This window comes from Atractosteus spatula, chromosome 4, assembly GCF_055471065.1.
Source record: "Atractosteus spatula isolate fAtrSpa1 chromosome 4, fAtrSpa1.hap1, whole genome shotgun sequence".
In the NCBI taxonomy this organism is placed as follows: Eukaryota; Metazoa; Chordata; class Actinopteri; order Semionotiformes; family Lepisosteidae; genus Atractosteus; species Atractosteus spatula.
The window spans coordinates 2,591,995-2,617,608 of NC_142709.1; the positions used below are offsets into that span (position 1 = coordinate 2,591,995).

The 25,614-nt window shown below is 51.0% G+C and overlaps 1 protein-coding gene across 1 annotated transcript; it reads left to right on the forward strand.

The window, feature by feature from the left end:
- lats2 (large tumor suppressor kinase 2) lies at nucleotides 1-19,746 on the forward strand. The gene is made up of 7 exons (XM_088914088.1): nucleotides 1-547; nucleotides 12,372-12,504; nucleotides 12,766-14,099; nucleotides 14,288-14,870; nucleotides 15,287-15,469; nucleotides 16,940-17,046; nucleotides 17,897-19,746. The coding sequence occupies exons 1-7, from the start codon at nucleotides 233-235 to the stop codon at nucleotides 18,368-18,370; spliced, it is 3,129 nt and encodes a 1,042-aa protein (XP_088770214.1). The 5' UTR covers nucleotides 1-232; the 3' UTR covers nucleotides 18,371-19,746.
- Nucleotides 19,747-25,614: the final 5,868 nt, after the last annotated feature.

Here is a 25,614-nt window from a genome sequence, read left to right on the forward strand (position 1 = left end):
AGGCCCCGCGGGGATGGAGCGGTCAGCGGGCACGCCGCCTTCTCTCTCAGGCTGGACGGCGGGGAGCCCGGCCCTCTGAGCGCGAGGCCCCACTGAAGTCCCCGTCCGGACAGCGCGGGAGGGGCGGGCTCTGGGCGGCCCGTCCGTTGATGTTGTGGGGCGGGGAGGAGGACCGAGAGCAGCGTCCGGCGCGGCCAAGCGGAGAGGAGCCGGGGGCCAGGCGGGAGCGGCCATGAGGCCGAAGACGTTCCCCGCCACCCCGTACGTGGGCAACACGCGGCAGCGCCTGCAGGAGATCAAGGAGGGCCTGAAGCAGCCGGCCAAGCTGGTGAGCCAGGCGCTGCAGGGGGGCCGCGGCGCCGAGGGCGGCCGGCCGCCGCCACAGCAGCACCACCCCCGCGCGCCCCAGAAGTTCGGCAACTACCAGACCGCCCTGCGCGAGATCAGGCGGTCGCTGCTGCCCTTCGCCAACGACTCGGGCTCCTCGCCGGGCCCGGAGGTCAACCGGCAGATGCTGCAGGAGCTCGTCAACGCCGGGTGCGACCAGGTACCGCAGCCGGGGGCTTCTCTTCCTCATCTACTGCTCTGCGCGCAGCTGGCGCCTGACTCTGGGGGGCGCTCGTGAGCGAGGCGGCGGCGGAGGGCGGCGGGCGGAGACGCTCGGGTGTGAGACGCGTGAGAGCCCTGTGTGTTCCCTGACACGCAGCTCCAGTGGCGGCCGGGGTCTTGTCATGTGAGGGTGGCCAGGGGCTCTCTCTCGGGACGGGTGTGAGGGGAGGTCTTGGCAAGCCCAGCCCCCCCCCCTCCCGCCCCTCCCGCTGCACACAGAATCAGCAGTAATGCTCTCCGGCTCATCAGCCCTCCCTGCTGCCGTCAGGGGGGTTTTGTTCCGCAGTTGTAAGAACTTGCCTGTACTTCGTGTGGGCCGTTCGGGCCCCTGGCTCTCTTGATGCTGTGCCGTGGTATTCCGAATCGAAGTGACAAAAGCCAGGGAAGGAGAAAGGAAACGGTGCCCTGCAAAGCCTGCACTGCGCTCGCAGTCCCATCGATGGCACCAGGACACAAACAGCTCTCAGTACAAGCATTCGGTCTTTATAAACCCACTTTTACACGTGGCAAGAAAAGGGGTTTTTCGGTTTTTAACTGCCCGGTTTGACTGTTAGTAATTGCTTCAGAAAGTACGAAGATGCCCTTTGAGCTTGAGGCTGCATACGGCGTGGCAAACAAAAACCGACTCTGTTTTCAAAGTAGCTGTGAGGTTTTGAATCATCTGTACATCAGCGTTGACCAGCCCTAGTCCTGCAGTCGTCCAGGTGACGTTGATTCAGTCCGGGACGGACAGGTGTGGCCCTGGAGAGAGCCGGGCTCGGTGTGTATGTGGCAGCGACACGCCTCCTTTTAAAAGGCACTGGGCTGCCGTTGCATCTCCACTAGATCCCAGTTCAGTCAAATGTTGTGGCCCTGTTTTTTTGTCATTATGAAATGAAGCGCCGCTATTCCAGAGTATCGTAGCTGTGATTACTCCGCTGCACCAGTGCCGCCGACGTGGACGCCGACTCGGGGGAGGGTTGGGAGAGCTTCGGGACCACGGCGCATTGTTTTCGAGATTTCTGCTAAGGCCCCGGTATGTGTGGTTGGTGAAGACCGGACGTCACGGCATTCCGACGCCCACATTCCCTTCTCACAACTTCCTTTGTGGACCAGGCCAGCCAGAGGCTGAGTCTCTCTCTGTTTATAAACAGCCAGGCCCGTGGTGTTGGGACAGAACACATCTGACTTCCTTTTCCCTCTGGTCTTTCACTCATTACGAAGCGCATGTCAGGCCTTTATCGACGGTGCTTTAGTCTGAGGAGCACGAGAGAAGAGGGGATGTAGGATTTTAACAGGATCAGTGGCAGAGCCAAGGGGAGGGGCTCCTGCTTCTTATTTTTCTGCATGATCTTGCCTGCTGTCGGGAGCATCTGGGAGGCCAGTCTGTTGCAGCGAAGGACAGGCAGTGTGGATTCGTTGAGCAGCCTGTCGGATCTTCAGTGATCCGTCTTTCATCATCAGTCGATGGTTTCACGGCTGAGGGTGAAGTATGATTCCAGGAGTAGCGAGTTAAGAATCTGTGTGAGGTGAAATGGAGGGGTACGTGTACCTGTACAATCGGATTCTCATTCGCACCGTTCGCTCGGGCCCTGCACAGTACAGCAGATAACCGCACACCATGTAGACCGCACATTACAAAACAGTAAATAAAGAATGACAATATGTACAGACAAACAGACAGAGCAAAAACACAAACAGAAGTAGATCTGCCTGTCATGTGTTGTCTGTGTAAACAGCCCCTTATAAGCCGAGGTTTGCCTTACTGTGTTCATTCTGAACCTTCTTTTGAGTGCAGGGAAGAAAACTCCTGTTTGGGCTTTGGCCAGATTAATAAATGATAGTGATTAACCTTCTGCTACCGAAATGGTAGCTTATACAGTACAGTTTGCCAAATTTCCCTCTAGATAACTGTCCATTAAGAATTCTATCCTTTAGCAGGTCATTAAGAGACATGTCAGCTTTTGTTACGTTTAGGCACATTAGAAGTGGTGGCAGAGGTCAGTCTGAGTGGGTTTTCTTTGTTGTTGTCTGAACTGTTGATGTTCCTTCTTGTGTAGCAGGCAAGTTTATAATAAAGTACATGTATCTTCAGTGCCCAGTACGAAACGAATACAGACAAGGATTACAATTTATTGTAAGATCACTTTATTGGCCATATACAATTTCTTTCATCAGGAATTTGTTTTTTTGCATACCCCAGCTTGCTCTCCATGAGACACACAGACAGGGAGAGAGAAGCTTGGGGTCAGAGCGCAGGGTCAGCCATTTATATGGCACCCCTGGAGCAGTTGGGGTTAAGGGCCTTGCTCAGGGGCCCAAAGGAGTAGGATTCCTCTGCCGGCCAGTAACCTCCCAGCCACAGGCACAGATCCTTAGCCACAGAGCCACCACACCTCCGCATGTGAAGAAACACAGATTAAACATGAAAGATCAAATAATCATGGACATCATGACTGTGCTACTCCTGAAAGGCCACAAGTGGAGAGTTAAGAAATAATGCTTCTGTGGATTGTTGTGGGTTTTTTTTTAATTGTGGGGCTTTCAAGTCATTAAAAATTAAAGAACAGCTCATAACGCCCACCTGACTCAACGTTGCTTGGACCACTTCGTTTTTGAAACACTTCCACCTCTCTTCTAGATCGTACATCAGAGGTGTGACGAAACCTTTGTCTTCACGGGAAGCGCTCAAAGAATGCGGCGTTGGCTTTTATTTCCGAGTTTTATTCTCGTCATGCTGTAGGAGAGGAAGTGTGACCGCTGCTGCTGTGTTTTGGCTGGGCTGAGTCCAGGCGTAGCGTGCAGTTTAAAGGAAGCTTCAATTCAATGGCCCCAGGGTGTAGCAGTTCCTCCAGCTCCCTTGTCGCAGAACAGATGCTTAGACGCTGGCTCCTTCCTCTGCGGAGTGGAGCCTCCGAAAGAGCCGGCCGTGTCCCCGAGACCTCAGACGGCACATCTGGGATCCCGAGCTGGTAGAAATCCAGACACTACCGATCACACTCGGGTCCTACACTGCGCCGCAGGCAGGCCCCTCGGGCATCCCAGTGCTGGACCAGCTGGTTCAGCCACGGGTCGGTGCAGATGGACTTTATCATTAAATGTAACTGTTATTTCTATCAAGGTGAAATAAACACTTTGCAGGAAGAGGTAATACTGACCAGTAATACTGTCTGTGTGATAAAGAGCTGTTCTTCCATTTTTGTGCTCATTTCATTGAGCTGTTCGGTGGTGATGGTTGTTTTAAGGTGTTCTTTAATTTGCTGTCAGTTTTGCTTGATTGTTGTCTGTGTTTGTTCCGGGGGATTATAAGAAGAGCAATGTGAAAGGTTTCATTGTCACAATGTCTGAGGTTTTTGATGGGGTGGGTTTGCAGGGAGCTGCTCCTCCTTATTCACTTGAAGCAGCTTACAGGCTGAGGAAAAGGACATATTTGCAACAGCGCCATGACTTCGAGTCCATCGACGCTTATACTGTCAGCCCCTGTCGTAGAGTGAGGAGCGGAGAGCTGCCTGTCTGGTCCAGAGGAACACGGAATATGAGAAGGTCTCTCTTGCCTCATTCCTTGGTGTGTGTGGTGTGGGGTCGGCTGTGGCCTGTAGCCCACAGCTTGTGCAACTCTGCATTCCAGAAATCCTGTCTGTGGGCCCTGATAAGGCTTGGAGCCTGTTCACTACAGCTGGGTTTCATTATCTAGCAAGCTGCATAAGTACTGCGATGTTGACGGGACTTAAGGTTCTGAAATTTAGAGAAGCTGAGTGGTTCAAACAGTTGAGGAGCTCCCTTCCTGGACTCACGTGTGAATGCAGCAGTGGAACCAAGATGACTGTAGAGTTACAATCTGCTTCTGTGGATGTTAAGGCGGGAATTTACAGACTTTTGCTGTTTACACAAGTAATTTCAAATTGTACATTTTGGTCATTCCTGCTTATTATTGCTTGGCATTTATGTCTGAACTAAGAACATGGTGAAGCAAAAAACATCCGTAAGGAGAGTGATTCAATGATTCTGCAATTGATTTGTTAAAACTGCAGCATATACTGAATTGATTTAAACACTCTGAGACAAGGTACATAGCCCTAATTGCTCATGTTTTTGTTCTGGGATTAACAACACTGATGGACAGAGAAGTGCATCTCTTAACCCTGGCATTCGGAGAAACAGTCCCAGTCTTTCCTTGTGACACGTAGTGAGTGCATGACTTAGTCCTGTGAAGACCCTGGCCCACTGGCCCTGAAACTTTGCGATATGGCACAGCATTCAGACAGTGCTTCTTGAAGGAGTTCATACCTGACTATACAGTACTTGACATACCTTCCAGGAAAGGACCAGAAGGAAAGCTGCTTTCATCACTGGTGAAACATTTTGGCAGACAGCACCAAGCACAAAGTAGAGCCATTCACAATGCTGGGGTACGCAGTGTGTGGGTTCTGCTAATTATTCACTGCAGGGCTGTACAGAGAGATCATTTTTGGCACAGCAAAGGTTAGGCAAGCCTGGCGTTACAAAAGAATGCATTGAGCTGTGTAACACTTATGTTTTCTGTTGTGCTCAGGCTGCAGAAAAGGAAGACTGAATTTTGTTAGGATAGCAGTGTTCAAATTAATTTGGATGCTTAGTTTTATTGGTTTCTGTTTTAAACAGAGACTGTATGAATGAAACCCTCATGACATCCCTTTCAACTCTCAACGTGAAGATATTGCTGCTGTTACAAGCAAAGAGAAATTTTAGTGACCATCTTCAGCCAAACTAAATGTCCACAATTTCTTTCACCCTGTCCATCTTGACATCTGAAGTGATTTTCCTGCCTTCATTCTCCACTGGAGCTCCCAGTTGAGTCATCACTATTTAACACAAAAGCCAAGGAGTGCAGATGCCTCTCCTGGTGCTGTTTCTTAGAACATGGCTCATGCCATGTTTCCTGCTTTCCTTGTTCAGACTGTTGTTGTTGCTAAGCAGCACTGCACTTACACAAGGATGAGATCCGGGAGCTTGAAACTGAAGCCCTTTCCTGATCCAAGATGATGTGCATCCCGGAGTCTGGAAACTGAGATGTTTACACAGGGATCTATCAAGGATACGTACAGTACATTCTCAGCCTCGGTATACGAGATCAGGGGACATGATCGTAGCTTGAGCATGTTGCCTGTGGCTCTTGCCCACTGATGAGCCAGGACATTGCTGCCCTGTCTCCATCGTGGTATCACCAGGCCAGTGTGGGCCGTTCTTCTCTGTTGAGCCATGCTGCATGAGGCTGCTTCTATGGAGGCTATGAGGCTATGTAGAATAAACCTTAAAGAAATTTGAGAGGTTGGTTACAGAGTGCGATATGGCATGACCTATACAGATGTCCAGTTCTGGTGTGTCGGTGTGTCTGGGGGGATTTCAAAATGTTCTGTAAAATACTGCATCATGCAGAAATTCTGCTCTAGAAGAACTATGGGTGGTGAAATTGGTGCCAGGACTGTAGTTGCTCTGTCTTTGTGCACTCGGAGAGCGAGGGTGGAGGACGGGTTGAGGCAGAGGAAAGAGTGTCCGAGGACAGGGAGGAAGCGAGGATGTGAATAAGGGAGGGAGAGGGAGGAATTTCTCAGTAGCTGGAATCCTTGTTTCCTGGTTCCAGGAATTTTTGGAACATCTGCTGTGACAGAGAGGAGAGAGGTCACTGCTGAAATACCACATCAGAAGATTCCAGCGCGGCTCACAAAAATTACAGCCTTGCGCCCTTTACTTCACTACGAATGCCAGAGTTTCCTTTTGCACAGAAACAAAGCGTTGCACAGTGTTTGCCCCGAGGGAGGGGATAGCAGAATTTCTGGATGATTCTGTATTATACAGAACATTTTGAGATACCCCCCCCCCCCCCTCCAGCCTCATGCAAGGCTGTTTCTATATTCATCCTGCTGAGTTTCTGGGTTTGTGTCGCTAACAATACGTACACCCATAAATAAATCCATTCAGACACGGAGCCTGCTGACGGCTTAGGCTCTTTTATTTTAAGAAGGAGGTACGGTTGGCAGCAGCTGAGCGCCCAAGTGAGATGCTCATTTTGCCGAGGGTGGTTTTAAAAATATGGCTTTATAAATATAACAATTCCTGTTGCAAAACCAGAACATACCAGTGAAAGATTATCCTGGATACCAGACAAGATACCAACTTGTCACTGTGCTAAGAAAGTAACTTTGTGGGAAACAGCTGTCGAATATTTTGTTCACTTCCAAGTGCAAGCAGTTTCAATTACGACGATGTGATTAAAAAAAGCATAAATTAGCAGTGGTTATGAAGCAGTGTCCCCACATTTTGCTGCCTTAATGTCATTCAAGGTACAAAGTTGTTGTCCCTCAAGGTTATTCCGCGGTGAAAATCTGCTGCAGGAACACGCACAGCTCACAGCAACAAAAACCTTATCTGAAGCGGACTGACCCGTTGCTGTAAAAATGTAAGAATATAAATATATTCTTTAAAGTTGCTCCACCTGACCCCGTCAGGAGGCCTGCTCTGGAACAGCAGAAGCGAAGAGCCTTTCCTGACCGTGCAGAGGCAGGAGAGCGTGCGCAGGCAAGCGGAACCCTTCGTTTCTGGGTCTAAGAGCTCGTGGGAGACTGTGCCCGCGACCATCATTTCACAACCGTTCACTGAAGTACAGCTGTACTTTGACACGCGGCGTACCGGGAATGCACCTTGATGTTCCACACGGCCATCCCTGCCCACGATCCGCAGTGCACTGTACAGTTCCAAAGCGACACACACCGTGTAGTATCAAAAGTATCCTTACCGCCAGATGGCAAGAGCTGAAACAGGTGATAAGCTGGATGAGACAGGTGGTTAGCAATAGACTGAGCCTGGCGGGGAGTCTGTTCACCACACAGTGTGGCAGGGCTTGGAGGATCACTTCCTGAGGCCTGAGAGGCTGGCGTGACCATTTGCTCTCGGCAGTCTTGATCTGTTTGTGATGCATTGGCAATCTCTGTTGTAACAGAGAACGTGAGCACAATCGCCACGCGATAAGGCTGAGTCATAACAGTGTGGAGCACACCAAAACATTTCAGCTGTCTGAGAGAGGACACGTGTTGTTGTGTGAGGACTGGGAGGAAGTGAGGATGTAAATAACGGAGGGAGAAGGAGGAGCGTAGTTTTTGTACAGTAGCAATAACTTTGGCACCCCACTTAGGACTGTAAGTGCCAAAAGGCTCAAATAAATCGCCCATCTCTGTCTGACTCTCAATAAACAATGGGGGTCCTCTGTCATTAATGACAGTTTCTTTTTCTCAGCATTAATCTCTAAAGTTGTTTTCTCAACATCAGACACCACTAGTGTCATCCTCGGTTCAGTGTTGTCAAGCTGGTTGGAGCTTTGAAAGCTGCTTTACGGAGTCATGGGTTGGAGCGGTCCTTAGGGAACAGAAGGAGTATCCCTGAGGTACACAGCTCTGGGGAGCACGTGTGGGATGACTTGCTTGATGTACAACCCGCAAAAACGAGGCGCTGCAGAAAACGGCGCGTTGTCATCTCGGTGAGCTTGGACGCTGTGCTGTGTCACCAAGGTCCACCTCTGTCTTGCATGGCAGCACATCCAGTGCGTGTTTTTCTAGTCCTGGATTATTGATCCCGACACACCTGACCTGTCCTCTCCTGACTGTTGTTCCTGGTTTCAGCGCTCTGTGAGGCTTTGAAGGGTTGCCCTTTGATTATTCCCCGGCTGTCCAATAAATCACTTTGGTAATAATAATCGTTTTGCCCAGCCTGCAGCTAATTTCCTAGTAGGAGGCAACAGGCTTGGAACTCAGTGATCCCACCTTGGCTAGACTACTGTGATGTCTCCTGTGTTAGATGCCTTGCCTACACCCTAAACTTCTGACAGTCCAAATCTCAGCTGCGCAACTTCTGAAATGCTCAAGGCCCCGTGACCACGTCACCCCGATTCTGACAAGTCTTCAGGGGCTCCCCAATACTTTAAGAGCCACACACGCCGAATCCTGGCAATGTTTACGGACTGATGAGAGTTGCAGTGTAGCCGGAAGGAGGCCCAGCTTTTAGTAGCTTCTTGTAGGTACAAGTGTCTCGGGGTGAGTGAGCTCTGGAACTCACTCCCTGTCACTCTGAAAAGTCTAAAGACGAATCTGTTTAGTCATGCTTTTAATTCATGTTTGCCAATTCTCCTTTTTAACTTTTTTATCTGTTTCTTAATTTCTGCTCACAGGGCTTTTTTAATTTCTTTTTTGTTTGTTCGTTTTACCCAGTAAAGTGCTCCAAATACTTGTACACTCTCAGTGGACACGGGCACTGAACTAAATCCTTGTGAGGTTTGGAGATGATATAATAGGCCATATATGACAGGAATTTGATTATCCGATCTGTGTTGTTCTCAGACAATGGCAGTACTCTGGGGTCATAAAATTAGATTAAGACATTCTCTCTCCTCTGTTCCTTTCTGCTTTATTTGTATCTTAAACTTCACGTCTGATTCCTTTAATAAATCCAGTATTTAGTTAGTGTTCTTTGTAAAGATGAAAAAAAACATGGAAGGCCGAACTGAATCCGTGTCGAGTCAAACAGCACAATGCAGGCATGTGCCAAACAGGAGTTAGTCATTGGAACAAAGCGCAGTTCACTCAGCTGTGGTGTACTGGAACGCCATCTGAATGAATCACTCTCACACTCCAGACTGCCAGCTTTCATTCTGACAAACTGAGGGCCCTGCAGTCTGCACAGTCTCTGAACAATCGGGGCTTCAGGGCACTAAATCAGTTCCACAGAGTCTGTCTCAGGTCCTATGATATTCTATACTACACTCATTAAACCAGTAGATTAAGATGGGTTATGTTGGTGTTTTCCAAATGCACATCTCTAGTGTCTGCTGCAGAAGTGAATCATACAGTTTTCTTTTTATTTAATGGAACATTGTGCTGTACAGACCATAGTGTCTTAAGAACTCTTTAAGCAAAAGCCAAAGTTAGCCATCGGCACTGAGCAATTCAAGATGCGTCAACTCTTGGTTTATTCACTGTGGAGAAGAGCTTACACCACTTTTTCCAAACAACGCACATACACTGCAGTCTGTAAGTATTTGCACAGTGACGCACTTTTTGTCTGGGCTCTGTACTCCGGCGCACTGGGTTTGAACTGAAGCGATGACTATGAGGTTAAAGTGCAGAATGCCAGCTTTAATTTGAGGGTATTTGTCTGTGTTGGGTGAACCATATAGGAATCACAGCCCTTTTATACACAGTCCTCCCCTTTTAGGTTTACATTTCAGTTTTCGGTAATATTTCAGGAGGCTTTGTGTTCATTTGATGATCATTTTACTCTGGGTGATTCATTTTAGTGTTAATCTGCATGTTGCGTGAATGATAACACTGTTGGTCAACAATGTTATTTCATGTAGCTACGCTTAATATCCATCCAGCAACGCAACGGTTACTCACGGAGGGCTAACGTTCCCAGACCTGTTCGAATGGAAGGTGAATACCAGGGTTTGTAGTCATGTTCTGCGAGGCTGTTCTCCCGGGGGGTTTGGGGAGATTTAGCTACATGACAATCCACATGGACTACGGTTTTCTCAAAGATTTACAAGCTCAGTGTTCAGGATGGTCTACTTGAGTGGCTCTGGAAATGAATTGCTTCCAAGAGCAAGCACCAGAACAAATGACACCTAAATATTCCTTATGGCTCCAAACCTCACATGCTAAGTACCCCTAAAAATTATTTCTGGAGCCATCCCTGCTGAGACAAATAGCCCGCACGACTACAGTGATGTTTCGGAGAAGCCCTTCTTTAATAGACGTGTCTAAATATACCGGACTGTCACGCAGGCTGCGGTGGTCTCTGCCGCCTGTGGGTTTGGACATGTAAGTGGACATGGTTATATTTTAGCCCCGTCTGCCTGACTGAGGCTCAGCTGTCCTCTCGGGTCGGTTGCAGTGAAGCCCAGGAGCAGCTCTCGGCACGGGGGAGACCAGGCCTGGCTGTTGAGCCCGGGGTGAAGGGAGGGATGTGGGGCGCGGAGGGCCCTCTGGGAGTGAAAGGGGAAGAGCAGGCGCCCCCGGTTTTCCCGGTGGGCGGCCGGGAGGAGCTGGGGTACCGCGGAAGACTGGCCGCCCCCCGCCCCCCCCCACGAGCTGTCCTCGCAGCACAAACAGGCACTTCCCTGCAGGGGGGCAGGAAGGCGCTCGGCAGGGGGCACGAGAACAGAGGCAGAAGTGCGGGAATCCGCGGGCCGCCCTCCTCAGGAATGCCGGACAGGAACAGGGGCCCGAGGAGAACAATGAGCGCGAGCTCCGTCGGCACGGCCGGCCTTTGTCCTGCGCGGATCTGTCATCTCCGCTCCCCTTCCACGGGCTCCCTGATACGCGTGCTGTTGTATTTTTGGCACCAGACGTTGCCGCTGCTTAGGAAAACTGGGATACGTACAGTAAAAGAGGTCACTTTATTGGCCATATCCAATTTCTTGCGTCAGGAATTTGTCTTTTCACATACCCCTGTGAGACACACAGACAGGGAGAGAAGCTTGGGGTCAGAGGGCAGAGTCAGTCATCTATACGGCGCCCCTGGAGCAGCTGGGGTTAAGGGCCTTGCCCAGAGGCCCAACGGAGTAGGATTCCTCTGCCGGCCGCGGGATACGAACCAGCAACCTTCCAGCCACAGGCGCAGATCCTGAGCCGCAGAGCCACCACACCGAAGGTACATGTACGAGGTACATGACACCGAAGAGATTTCATCACCCAGACTTTTTGTTTGAGAGCCTGAGTACATTTGAATTTGAAATTATAGGATTGTAAAATTTTGGCTTTTTGTTAAAGAATGAAGTATAATTCAGTGTATGCAGTGTTCATCACGGATATTTTTTAGTCCGACCTGTAAATTGGTCATTTAAATTGCATAAACCTGACTACTGAAAATGTATGTGGATATCACCAACGCATTGACTGTTTTTTTTCGTCTGATTTGGGGTTTCAGTCCCTTGCTGCATGTAATAGGATTATCAGGAACTAGAGATTAGACACACCTCATTTAAAACCATTTTACTACCATTTAAAACAATTAAATAGAGCTGCTTCTATACAGTACCTTACTGTCTGCAAGAGCAAAGCCTGTGGCAGCACGTTGCTGTGTTCACCTGTGTGCTGGTGCAGCCCTGCCTGCTGATGATCAGCCTGGGGGGTTTATCTTCCGAACCCGCGAGCACAGGCCCCTCTCGGAGGTGCGGGCGTGTGTGCGGGAGCGCTCCCTCGCACGAGCGCCTCTCTCCGCAGTTGCCCGGCGGGCCGGCCCTGTCCAGCCATGTGAGCAATGCGGCCCGGCGCCCGGCCAGCTGCCCTGCACGTCACACCGCACAGCTGCAGGGCGGCCGGGGGGGCGGGCTCGCGCAGAGTCTGCCCTTTCACAGCGCTTGCGTGAGCCTGCAGCAGAGCCTGTGGGCGTGGGACACGGCTGTGTTGCCCGGGGGCTCGGGGGGACGTGCTCGGGGATGATTGTACAAAGTCGCAGTTTTCCCTGCGCGCGTCCTTTTGCATGAAGCAGGTACCGCGTGTCACGTGGTTTCAAGTCACGTGCAGCAGCTGTATCTTTGAAGCGGGAGGAAGGGTTGATTTTTCAAGGCTCGTGCTTCACGAACGGGGTTGGCGCGCGTGTGGAAGTGCGAACAAGAGCGCGCTCGCTGGTGCTCGGTGAAGGAGGGGCGAGCTAGATCGAGTCGTCACGGGAGGGCCCCGTCTCCGCCCCGAGCAGCTGCCGCGGCCCCCCCGGCGGCCTGTCCGGTTTTGCCTGACGCCGGTGCTCTTCCGCAGGAGATGGCCGTGCGGGCCCTGAAGCAGACGGGCAGCAGGAGTATCGAAGCCGCCTTGGAGTTCATCAGCAAGATGGGCTACCTGGACCCGCGCAACGAGCAGATCGTGCGCGTCATCAAGCAGACTTCACCAGGTGAGGGGGCCTTCGGGGGCGGACTGGAATGCAGCTCTGAGCCGCGGCCGAGGGTCCGGCAAGCCCCCCCCTCTCATGCTGCTGGGAGAGTGGGGTGTCTTTCTTGTCTGTGCTCGGGGGGAGTGTCCTGGAAAGGGAACAGAGAGGCACCAGCCGGGTCAGTTTCTCCGCGCTGTGGCCCCTGTGGGCTCGAGCAGGAGGTGAAAAATGTGTGTACGGGATACCGGGCGCATCGTGATGGTTCTCAACGTGTCGTTGTAGGGAAAGGGGGTGCTCCCAGCCCCGCGGACCACAGACCCGCGTTAGAGGGAACAAGCGACAACATGCCTCCGTATCACCAGCTGGGGGCGCCGCTGTACGAAGCGGCAGGCTACGGGGCGGAGAGCACGGGCGCGCTGGGAGAGCTCCCCAGGTCGTACATGGGCGCCCCCGTCTACCTGCTGCCCCCCGCGGCCCAGGCCCCCGCCTCGCTGGGCGGCCCCGTGGGGCGGCCCCTGAGCGTGGGGCCCTACCCGGCGCTCCCTGCCCAGAGCCCCGCCGGGGGCGCCATCTTCCCCCCCTGCGATCTCAAGCACCAGCAGAAGCCCTACGCCGGCGGCGTGGACCAGGCCTTGCTGAGCTACCCTGTGGCCAGCGCCCCCCTGCAGGTGCAGCCTGGCCCCGCCCCCCCGGCCCCCGCGGCGCCCGGCGGGCCCCCCTACTGCTACCCGCTGCAGCGGAGCTCCTCCTTCCAGAGCAAGCTGCAGCAGGAGGGGTACGGCGGCCTGCAGGGCAAGGGGCCGCTGGCCCAGGCCGGCAGCGGCTACCCCGGCCTCTACCTGCCGGCCCACTCGCACCCGCGGCAGTCCAGCCCCCCGTCGCCCCAGGTGCACGTGGCGCCGTCCCGGGCCAGCCTCAACCTGGACCTGTACGAGCACCACTGGGCGGGCGAGGGGGCGGCCCGGCAGCCGCCGCCCCCGGGCCCCTACAGGGGGGAGGTGCACGCCCCCAGCCGCACCAACTCCTTCAACAGCCCGCAGAAGGTCAGCGTGGCCGTCCGGCCGGAGCCCCCCCTGGGGCCCCCCAGCACCATCACCGCCGTCACCTCCGCGCCCGTCCAGCAGCCCGTGAAGAGCATCCCGGTCATGTGGCCGGAGCCACGCACCGCGGTGGGGCCCTGTCACCCCGGCTGGCTGGGCGCGCAGGCGCCGGAGGCCGCCGACGCTGTCCCCTACGCCGCGGGCGAGGCCTACGCCCCTGGGCCGCGGTGCCCCCCTCCGCCGTACCCCAAGACCCTGCTGCTGCACGGCGCCCCCGAGCCGCCGGAAGGGAAGGGCCCGAGCGGCCAGGCAGAGGAGGGCAGCGGCGGGGCGCTCGCCGGCGACAAGGCCAAGACCGGCCGGGCCGAGAAGAGCGTCAAGGACAAGAAGCAGATCCAGACGTCGCCGGTGCCGGTGCGCAAGAACGCCAAAGACGAGGAGAAGAGGGAGTCCCGGATAAAGAGCTACTCCCCCTTCGCCTTCAAGTTCTACATGGAGCAACACGTGGAGAACGTCATGAAGACCTACCAGCAGAAGCTGAACAGGAGGATGCAGCTGGAGCAAGAGATGGCCAAGGTAATGCTCAGGGGCCTCTGAGGCCCTGTCAGGGGCACTTCTGATTCGTCGGTTATTTCTGAAATCGTTAGTGAGAAATCCGGAAAAGAAGTGTGTTTTTTTTTTGTATCTAAATGGTACGTTGAGGAATGTCAGGCCGCCGAGATCTTTTGACCTTGCATTGAGCTGCTTGTTTCCTTGTGTGCCAGGCCGGCCTGTCGGAGGCCGAGCAAGAGCAGATGAGGAAGATGCTCTACCAGAAGGAGTCCAACTACAACCGCCTGAAGCGCGCCAAGATGGACAAGTCGATGTTCGTCAAGATCAAGACCCTGGGCATCGGCGCCTTCGGCGAGGTCTGCCTGACGCGCAAGGTGGACACCAACGCGCTGTACGCCATGAAGACGCTGCGCAAGAAGGACGTGCTGAACAGGAACCAGGTGGCTCACGTCAAGGCGGAGAGGGACATCCTGGCCGAGGCGGACAACGAGTGGGTGGTGCGGCTCTACTACTCCTTCCAGGACCGAGACAACCTCTACTTCGTCATGGACTACATCCCGGGCGGGGACATGATGAGCCTGCTGATCCGCCTGGGCGTCTTCCCGGAGCCGCTGGCGAGGTTCTACATCGCCGAGCTGACGCTGGCCATCGAGAGCGTGCACAAGATGGGCTTCATCCACCGCGACATCAAGCCCGACAACATCCTCATCGACCTGGACGGCCACATCAAGCTCACCGACTTCGGCCTCTGCACCGGCTTCCGCTGGACGCACAACTCCAAGTACTACCAGAAAGGTAAGGCGGCGCGCGCTGGGGCTGGGGGGGCAGCGCTGAAATCGGGGCTACGGAGCAGATCAGGACAGGAGCCTTTTTCGTCCCGAGCCAGGCGAACATTCACAGCAATTGCAAGCAAACCGGGGGCAAGGCGTGAGCTGTGGCCGAGTAGTGGGAATATTAAAAAAATATATATAGAAATACATTTCACAGCTCATAGGAACCTCCCCCGTGTTTCTCCCCACTAAACTTATCCACATTAATGGCAACAGGTCCTTCCAGTAATTGTGCATGTTGTGTGTGTATTTACACACGGCTGCTGTGTGCATGCTGTGTGCATGTTTATACGCAGCGAGATGCAGGAGATGCACACATACGTGTATAAGTATACCACGCAGAATTCCCGTCTCACGAGTCTCTGTGGTTTCGTGTCCCAGGGAGCCACGTCAGGCAGGACAGCATGGAGCCCAGTGACCTGTGGGACGAGCTGTCCGGCTGCCGCTGCGGAGACCGGCTGCTGACCCTGGAGCAGCGGGCGGCCCGGCAGCACCAGCGCTGCCTGGCCCACTCCCTGGTGGGCACCCCCAACTACATCGCCCCGGAGGTGCTGCTGCGCAAGGGTGAGCGTCTCGGGGCTCAGGGACGAGGGGGCGGTGCCGTTCCTCGCGCTTGTCCTGCTGTCTCGTCTTCGGGTCTCGCGAGTCGCTCTGGACTGGGCCGTGGCGGCCCGGCGGTTGTCGGGGTTACTGTTCCACGGACTCTTTGCTTGTTGCTCGCCGCCGGCTGCAGAGTAGCCAGCGCTAAAAACCGGCGGGGAAAAAAAGAATCTGCTTTTCCAGGGGCCGAGCCAGGCTGGAATCATGGAATTAATCCTAGCCCAAGGTCCGGGCTCAGGCGAGAGCTGGTCTGGGGTCAGGGGTCAGGGGTCAGCGGCTGGAGCTCCTGGGAAGGCAGGCAGGCGCAGAGCGACGCAGCAGCACTGTGACGATCAGAGCTGCTGCCTGACTGCCAGCCCGGCTCCAATAAGGGTGGAGGCAGGAGGCAGCCTGGCTCTCTGTTCATCTGGTCTTTTTCAGTTGATTCTGGGCTTTTAGAGTATTTTATATGAATGATGGGGAAAAAGTGCAGACTTTTAGGAATCCCCTTACTTGAATGAGGCTAAAAACCACCATGTGTGAAAACCGCAGAGATATAGAAGCATGACGTAAACTTACCCGGCCCACTGTTGCAGACCAGCAGCTACATAAAGCTCTCATCAGACTCTCTGGTTCTTAATGCCAGCACTTTCATCTGACTTCTCTCTGCCTGGATTTCGGCTCTTAGCTTTTCGGCTGAAACTCATTAGAAACCGTTACAAATCCTGTGCCTGTAATGGTCACTTGCACCAGTTGTAAAGGTGTTTTCAGGCTGTTTTAGACTGTTATGGACAGTTTATTGTTTTTTTTTACCCTTGATCAAGTAAGTTTTACAGTTTTTTGGTGTTTGCCCAAATGATATTACAACCCTCTGAGTTACTGTCAGATGTTAATAATATACATTATTGGCCAAAAATGAATGTCCAAAGTTGTGATTACAGTAGTTACAATTACAGACTAGAGTTTACCGTCTATTGCAATAAAATGCCTGTCGTCTTGAACAATAGTTTTTATGGCCTGGTTGAAAGTGCAAGTTTGCATTTTTCTTTGCTTTTCTGCATTGTTTACCTTCTGACTGGTCTGCGTGTGTTTCGTTAAAGCCCCTTGATTGTTTCCTCTGGGAGGTTGAATACGTCCTAAAAATATGTATGTTCTTTAGGATTTTCCAAGGGTTTATTCGAGAGGTTTGATTCAAGACTAGTGTCAGGCCAATGCATTTATTAAAATGAGAAGAACTGTTCAACATGCCGCTGTTGAAAACCTGACATGACTGTCCCGCATGCAGCTTGTACCTCACTTTGAGGAGTCACTCGGTCTCACAGGCGAGCAACACGCGCACGTTTCAGGCAGAATCACCCTGCTGGCCCCCTTTGCTCCTAAATCTGCTCCTGGGGCATCTTCTTGTCTAAAGAATTCCCTGGGAATGAACCCAAGCTGTTTGCGGTCTGTCTGCAGGTTACACACAGCTGTGCGACTGGTGGAGTGTGGGTGTCATCCTGTTTGAAATGCTGGTGGGCCAGCCTCCGTTCCTGGCCCCTACTCCGACAGAGACCCAGATGAAGGTAAGCAAAGGGCACATATGATCGGACGTAGAAATGTGTATAAGAAGTTTCAGGGGTACAGTTTACTTTTTAAAACAAGGAACTGATGAATTGCAAAATGTGTATTGCAACAGGGACTTGAGTTTCCCACCACTTCCCAGCCAGCAGCCATATAAACCCGCAGATCCCCACTGGCAGCCCACTGGAGCTCAGCAGTGTGAGCCTGGCCAGTACCTTGATGGGAGACTCCTGGGAAAAACTAAAGTTGCTGCTGGAAGAGCTATTAGTGGGGCCAGTAGGGGGCGCTCACCCTGCAGTCTATGTAGGTCCTAATGCCCCCAGTATAGTGATGGGGACACTGTTCTGTAAAAAGGCGCAGTCCTTCGGATGAGACATTAAACCGAGCTCCTGAGCTCTCTGTGGTCATTAAAGATCCCAGGGCGTTTCTCGAAAAGAGTAGGGGTGTTACCCCGGTGTCCTGGCCAAATTTCCATCGGCCTTTACCAATCACGGCCTCCTAATAATCCCCATCTCTGAACTGGCTTCATCACTCTGCACTCCTCCCCACTGAGAGCTGGTGTGTGGGGAGCATACTGGTGCATCATCCAGGTGGGGCTACTCTCTGGAGGTGGTGGAGGGGATCCCCATTACCTGTAAAGAGCTCTCAGTGGAGTGTCCAGAAAAGTGCTATAAAGTGCCACCACCACTGCCTGGTCCTTAACAGGAAGCTCCCACTGCATGCATGTCCTGAATGTTGATTCACAGCACAAAGAGCCCAGGGTCTGAATCCCATGTTGTTTTGTGGAGGGGAAGGCCTTCCCCAGGCGTGGGAGCTCGTGTGACCCCCCCCGGCTGTGTCTTGTGCGCGCAGGTGATCAACTGGACCAGCACACTGCAGATCCCGCCGCAGGCGAAGCTGAGCCCCGAGGCGGCGGACATCATCGGCCGGCTGTGCTGCGCGGCGGAGGAGCGGCTGGGGGGGAACGGGGCGAGCGAGATCAAGGCCCACCCCTTCTTCGAGCAGATGGACTTCTCCAGCAGCCTGCGCACCCAGCCCGCGCCCTACCTGCCCAGGGTCCGCCACCCCATGGACACCTCCAACTTCGACCCCGTGGAGGAGGGCGGCGCCGGCGCCCGGGGCGACAGCGCGGGCAGCGCCAGGGCCGGGGACGCGCCGGGGTCCCCGCACAGCAAGCACCCCGAGCACGCCTTCTACGAGTTCACCTTCCGCCGCTTCTTCGACGACAACGGCTGCCCCTTCCGCTACCCCAAGCCCCCGGACGCTGCCCCCGGCGGCGCGGGCGCGGAGGAGCAGCCGGAGGGCTGCGAGCCCGTCTACGTGTGAGAGCGGCTGCCCGGGGACGCAGCGGGACGCCGGCGGTCAGCATGACGGCATCGCGGGGCTCTTCCCATGGCCTTGCCCTCTCCAGAACAGCCCCTGAGGCCCGGCTGGGCGACCCGATTCCATTGCCAGCGGAAACACCTGGCTCCTCCAGGCGAAACGTTCGCCGTGGGCGAATTCAGGCCTGGTCTTCGTCCACCTTTGTGGCCGGTGAAATGGGTGAAATCTTACGTGGTGTTTTTTTTTGGTTCATTTCCAGTTTTAAAACAACATCATACAAGGATGGTCACGACGTGCACTTTTTTTTCAAGGTTTTAGAAAGCAGAAAGTTTAGCCGGTGAACCGTGATACACTATGAAGCACCTGGCAGTACGAACGGAGCCACACAACATGATGGTCAGTGATGTAAAACGATCGTCCATGGTTTAAGTATTGGGCTGCTGAACAATAACTACATTTAATATTTTATTTGACAAGTCTCAATGAACTTAGATGTAAGCCATTCTGATTTCAAAAGTCAGGGGTGAAAGCAGACGGGAATTCAGAGCACAGAGTGAATTAGCTGCTCTAAAGGAGGATGAAAAAGCCCCAGGAGAGGTATCAGGCCTGCTGGTCCAGGGGCCATCAAGACTGCTTTCAAGGCACTAAAGCAAAAACAAAACAGTAGTCTCTCCATCGCACAGCTGTATCGACAATCTCGTGCTTAATGGCTCGCTGTGAAACAAATGGAAAAACTGCTTCTACTGTGTGAGAAAACATTCTGCAGGTTCAGTGGCAACAGTCTGGACAGTGTTGGGTCTGTGTTTTCCTTTTGTTTTCGGTTACTTGAGACATGGGATTCAACTGCTTTAAATTTTCTGCCATGCTGAAGGTTACCATCAAAATATTTGTTTCCCGATGTTGAAAGGATCCCCTGTGGTCTTTTTGTCATCGTATGTCCACATGTAGGAACACTTTGGAAGCAAATTCAATTCTAGAGCAGCCACTGCCACCTTAAGACTTGTTTTAGCAGCTGCCTGTTTGCCTGTGCATTCAGATCCTGGTGTCTGTCTTATCCCAGTGATCAGTGAGCCGTTCGCACCCCCAGGGCTCGGAGCTGAGCTGTTACAGGGCATGGTTCTGGCGCCTTCAGGTGTCGAGAGTGCGTTGGAGATTTTTATTTTTTATAAAAGTAAAAATAAGCTAACCTACATTCATTGAAAACATTTAGGGGTTCGGACAGAAGCGCAGTTACAAATATCAGCACGGTGATTTACATAAAACTAAACATCTGTGGTGGTGTCCGTGTTCAATTCCAGTCTTCACGTTTGTCATAGGAAAGCTTTTATGTTTTGTGTTTAGATATTCAGAAAATCTGTGCTGCCTCAGGAAAAAAAAAAGAGTTGAAACTGGGGGAAAAGAAGACTATGATCACATCTTTGGAATGCTACCTTGTTGACAACATAGTTTCTACTGTAAATCATAAGAGTCACCGCAGACACTAGACATTATCATGTGTACTGCTTGCTCTCTGTTGAGTTATTACAGTGAAGAAGTCCAAAACAAAACTGAAACACAGCTTTATTGTAAATCGATGACCCATATTTCAAACTGCCTGGTATTGAACAAATGGGAATGTTAGATTAGACAGTTGCACAAGTGCTTGCATCTTTCTCGTTACGAGTTCTCGTCTCTTAACAGTGGCTGCTCTTCCTCTTATTCTGATTTCCAATACCGGTTTCAAACTGCTGGCACTTAGGTTCTACAAACATGCCTAAATGTGAATTTGATCGCAGCCACTGTCAGTCTTAATTTCCCTCCCTAAGCACCTTAAAGATTCTTCTACCAGTTCATTCCTCATTATTTCTATTAATGGACTTTTTTTTAGACTGCGCAAAAAGAAATCATTTTAGCATGCATTCATGCCTCTGCCCCAAGAAAGGGAAAATCTATACATTTTCATTAAAAGAACAAAATATACTGTCACAAAGTTGAGCACAAACTCCCGCATTCTGTCACGTGCTGTAAAATGATTAGGATAGCTCAAATACAATCAGAACAAGCTCACGTGTAGGATACCTGTGGAAGTGATGGTCCTGTTGCCTTGGTAGCTGTGGAGAATAGTAGAACTCCAGAGGATGTAGACTGGGAAGGGTGGTAGCAGCAACCCAGAGCTAAGAATGGGGAGATTTCTGGGGTGCTCGCTGACATCTGTATGAGATTGCGCTCGGGGAAGTTCTTGGAGAATGCAAAAAAAATCTCGAATTAAAGGCTTATCGGATGAAGAGCATGCGATAATATGACAATGTGCAATACAGAAAATAGTTTTCTACCCATGACAAATACTTTAAAAAACACCTAGTTTGGAAATCTAGTCTATAGTTTGTGTCTTTTGAAGATAGTACAACGACCTAATGCTGCTTTTTCTTCGTCTTTGGTTTGTTCTGAGGCCGGAGAGGGTCTGACTGAAAGAGTGGGAGGTGAGGTGTGCTTGGGGGGGTTGGGGGGTTGCTGCATGAGCGATGTTTGTGTGCCAAAAGGAAGCGATTCTGTTCGCTCGCAGGCTGGCCCTGTGCTGGATGGAAAGAGGTCGGAGAACGCCGACAACAAAAAAGCTCAACAAAAGAGCCCTCCTGGGTCGCGAGAGCACGCGTGGCTCTCGAAAACCAAGGCAGGGATTTCGAATGTTTGTGTTGCGTTTTATGCGGAAAATGGATCGGGTCTTGAAAATGGTATTGGATCTTGAAGGATTAAGCATCAAATGCCAAGTAAAATGTCTTTAAATACCAGCTCTGCGGTGCCAGGTGATTGATATCTTGTCCTTCCTGTACCTTCTTGCAGTCGCTTGGTGTGCAAGTCCTTGTTGTTGAGCTGAGGTCTCACTTTAGTGAGACTTCCTCAGTGTTGTGTATTTTGTCACGTTTGACAAAGAGTTCCTGCATGATATACTGTACACTCAGCAGTGCCATGCCTTTGAAACAAAAGGCTGTTCCCATTAAAAAGATCACATTGGCAGCTGACTGTACTAGAAGTCTGAATAGATCATCGGTTGTGATGTGTGGTATCTTTGCAGTCCATCTGGCTGGAAAACAAAGCTGAAATCTTAACAAAAAGGCGAGGAGCTACAAACTGAACGCCCATGTGTGACGTTCCACATCAGGGGGAGCTGCAGCCAGAACAGATCCAGTCAGTTGGGGGAAAAAAAACCCCAAAAGGCTGAGCTGGGGCGATTGCTCCAGGTGGGCAGATGAAAACGTGAGGGGAGACTAACGGGTGTGTTAAGGAGGAGAAATCAGATGACCGATGAAGGGTGCTGGCGCCAGCAGGGAGACGTGGGCGCTGGCTGGGGGAGTGAGGGAGTCTTCCTTCAGCTCGGCGTCTCTCTCCGTGCACAGGCATCTCGCACTGGTGCCAGTTCACGGAGCAGGAGACCAGCGTCCTCCATACAGCCAAACATGCTTGAAGAACTGAGTTTGTGATTCTGACATAAATTATACTGAGCGTGTCTGATTCTGAGAGGTGTCTTGGATTTTTTAAGTGCTGACTGACAATCTTTTGACTAAATGCTTTTTCTAGATATTAGACAACCTTTCTACTTGTGTCCTATTTTTATGGGAGGGTATGACTTTTGTTACATTATTCCTCCATGTATAACACTATAGTGTTACTTGTCAAGATATATTTATACACAGATATACATATTTTTGAATAATGTTTATTCTGCTCTCATTTACTGTTTGAATTTCTATTAACATGTATGTTCCACCACCAGTATAAACACAGATAAACAGCAAAAACATGTATCTTTTTTACATTTATATACGAAATAAGTATTGTACAAATATGCTTTGTCATTTCATCTGTAAAAATATAGCAATGAAACCTACAGTATTATCATTTTTTTCATTGTTTTGTAACGTGTTAAGTGGTATATATTTCTCAGGAACTTAATCCTAACACTGTTATTTATTATTGTAATTATCTTTGCATTTGAAAGCTTGTCTTGGCTTAGTGTATCAGTACAGTAAACATGCTACATAAACTCTGAAGTGTCTCGTGTACACCATCTTATTGGATTTATTTTATCATCTTTCAGTTCAGCTTTTTTGCCAAAATGTGCAGTGGAAAAGACACTTTTGTATACCAACACACAATCCCTTAGGCCCAGAGTACAGAACACTTTGCATATTCCATTAGCTAGAATTAAATTCTAGAATTCCAGCTTCATCGTAAACAGAGCTGAGGGAACAAAGGGGAACATGGGTAGAATTGACAGTGGAGTTGACCAATGATGGTTTCATGCTGTCTATGCTGAAAAGATATGAGCCTTTGCGAGTTATGTGCAAAACCTGAAGTTTCATAGATCTGTCGCTCAAAGCAATAATCACATTAAGCCTTCTAAATATACCGTCCATACTCTCTGGACTCTGAATTAAACACTGATTGAGAATCTGTACGCAGCACAAAGAGGCATGGAAAATCTATCCATCTGTAGACTTGAAAGAGCTGAAGATTTCATAAAGCAGAGTCAAAATCTACGCGCACAATATTGGCCGCAACACCCACCCTTCTCAATTAAATATGAAAATGAAGAAATATGTGGCATAATAAGAGGTCCTTTCATAGGCTTATAATACATTTATAGTTTCAATAAACCAATAGAACTAACATAGCCAGGTTGCCAAGTACAGATAGTTATCACACATTCACATAGTTAACTTCTACAAACAATGGTTACATTTTTAATTTAAGCCACTACTATTGTATGTAAACCATAGCTGGTTATTAGTGTCCAAGCCAATAATTTTCTTTGAGCAAACTGTTTACTTTTAAGATGGGGAAAATATACGATTTAGAGTTCCACAGAGAACTTGAAAGACAAAAGCAGCAGAAATGTTTGATACTCATATGGAGACACATCTGGAAGTTGGTAAACCACACAAAACAATTGTAAAATGTAAGAAATTGTAAATGTAAGAATTTATTTCATAAATGTCAGTGGTATTCCAATGATAACAGCCAACATCCTGCAGAACAATTTTACAGAATCTGGAGCATGAATTCATAAGCAATGAGGACAAGGCAACATTGACACCTTTGAGTATTTCTCAAGAGAATCTACCGCAGTCTGTTTGCACACATACTGCCCTAACCTCGGTGGAACTGTCGGTGCACTGACATACACAGTCATGAAGCTTGAACCCGCGATCTTGCAGCTCAAGCTGTTGATTAACTTGCGCTCAGACAAGCACCTTAACCAGTGGAGTGTGTCGGATGTATGTGGGGTGTGGGATGGATATTACACTAAACTAATTAACTCACAGCATGAATTAAAGAGTATTGAGAGCAAATTGCATCACTGCATTTTTTCCTCCCGAACCCTCATGGGCACTTCTCAGTGTTACAGTACCTGAGGTGACAGGCTCATTGGATCAGATCACCTTATTGGCCATATACAATTTCTTGTATTAGGAATGTGTCTTTTCACAGACCCCAGCTTGCTCTTCATGAGACACACAGACAGAGAGAAGCTTGGGGTCAGAGCGCAGGGTCATCCATTTATATGGCACCCCTGGAGCAGTTGGGGTTCAGGGCCTTGCTCAGGGGCCCAATGGAGTAGGATTCCTCTGCCGGCTGCGGGATTTGAACCGGCAACCTTCCAGCCACAGGCGCAGATCCTTAGCCAAAGGATTACATGTAGCCTCTCACAGCAGTACGTCTACAGACCCAAATGCACAACCATTTCCACAACACCATCGTCCCACGGAGAGGCACACGAGCGGTCGTCATGCGAGTGACGAGCCAGCTGTAAAAGCTGTAAGAGCCCGCACTCTTGCTCTTGACGAGGTGTCGCCAGCAGTCGCCTCTCCAGCAGCCGGAGGGAGCGACCCAGCCCCTGCTTCACTCTGAGGGCGATTTCACTCGTGGGGTCACCCTCTTACCGGCACGCTGTACTTTAAATAACTCTGTAATTGTAAGTACCAACAACATTTCATTCGTCTTACTTGTTGTTTATGACAACAGGACTGAAAAATGTTGACGGCAGGAAGACGCCTCCAGCTGCGGATTAAGCTCCCCAATCTTCCTTTCACGCAAAGCGTTTTTTTTTATTTTTTAAATACTGTAAATCCTTCACGTTTACGAGTTTCATACATCCAATTGCAGACTCTTATTTACACGCTTCTTTAATCGAAGTGCAGAGCTGTCGCCGGATACTACCACATGCCTCTGGATGTAAAAGCGCGCGCGCTGCGGATTGTACGCAACTGGTTTTATTTTTGCACCTAGAGAGTAAAAGTCCAACAATATATATATGCGTACAGTATCTCTTTTACTATAATTGTCTGTGAATGTTCTGTTAATTGTTTCAGCTTAGGCAGCGCTGTAATTTAAGGGTCTTTCCAGTAAAGCTCTCTGAATACGAGTCAAGTCTCCAGCACCCAAACTGCTCCGACACTGAGGCACAGGAACGCTGTTACTAAATTCAATTCAATTCAATTCAAGGTGCTTTATTGGCATGACCGATGAGTACAATCAGTGTCCCACTAAGAAACAAAAAACCCCAAATACAATTAACATGAAACAGAAAACTCTATACAGACATTTCCAATAAAGACACATCATAAAAGACTGTAACGAATACGCCCCTGCGCGTAAAAGGGATGTCGGCCGGCCGGCCGGGCTGAAGAAGGTCTCGTTTAGCTCAGCCGGCGCGACGCCGGAGACCCGGGTTCGAGCCCAGGCGGAGAGGAGCGAGCTGGGGCGGGAGCGGCGAACGCGTTACAGTATTTACATCTATTGTTACTATCTCTGAACTGGACGACTACAGCACCGAAACCCCCCCGTAAGAACCCTGCCTCTAATGGGACCCCCTCGGCACTGAACCGTGATGACGGCAGATGCACTGAGCACAGTCCGCGGAAGATCTAGGATAAGTAGTTCAGGTGGGTAGCTGCGTCAGCATGCGTAGGCTGCAAGGCAAGGTAAACCAGGGTTCAGCGCCTTCTGATCAGGCTGCCATTTGTAACTGGTCATAAAAGGAGAGGTTGGGGAGGAGAGTGACCCCGCGGCGCACGGCACGACTCCTCTCCGCTTTTCCGGGCTCTCTGCAGGCGCGCCCCCGCAGCGCGCCCCCCGAGGCGAGGCGACTTCTCGGAACTGGGAGCTCCCGAGTCCCGGCGGCGCGCACAGGCCGGCCCGGAGCGCGCACGGGGCTGCGCTCACGAACCCATTGGCCCAGCGCGCCGCCTCATCCCACAATGCAGCGC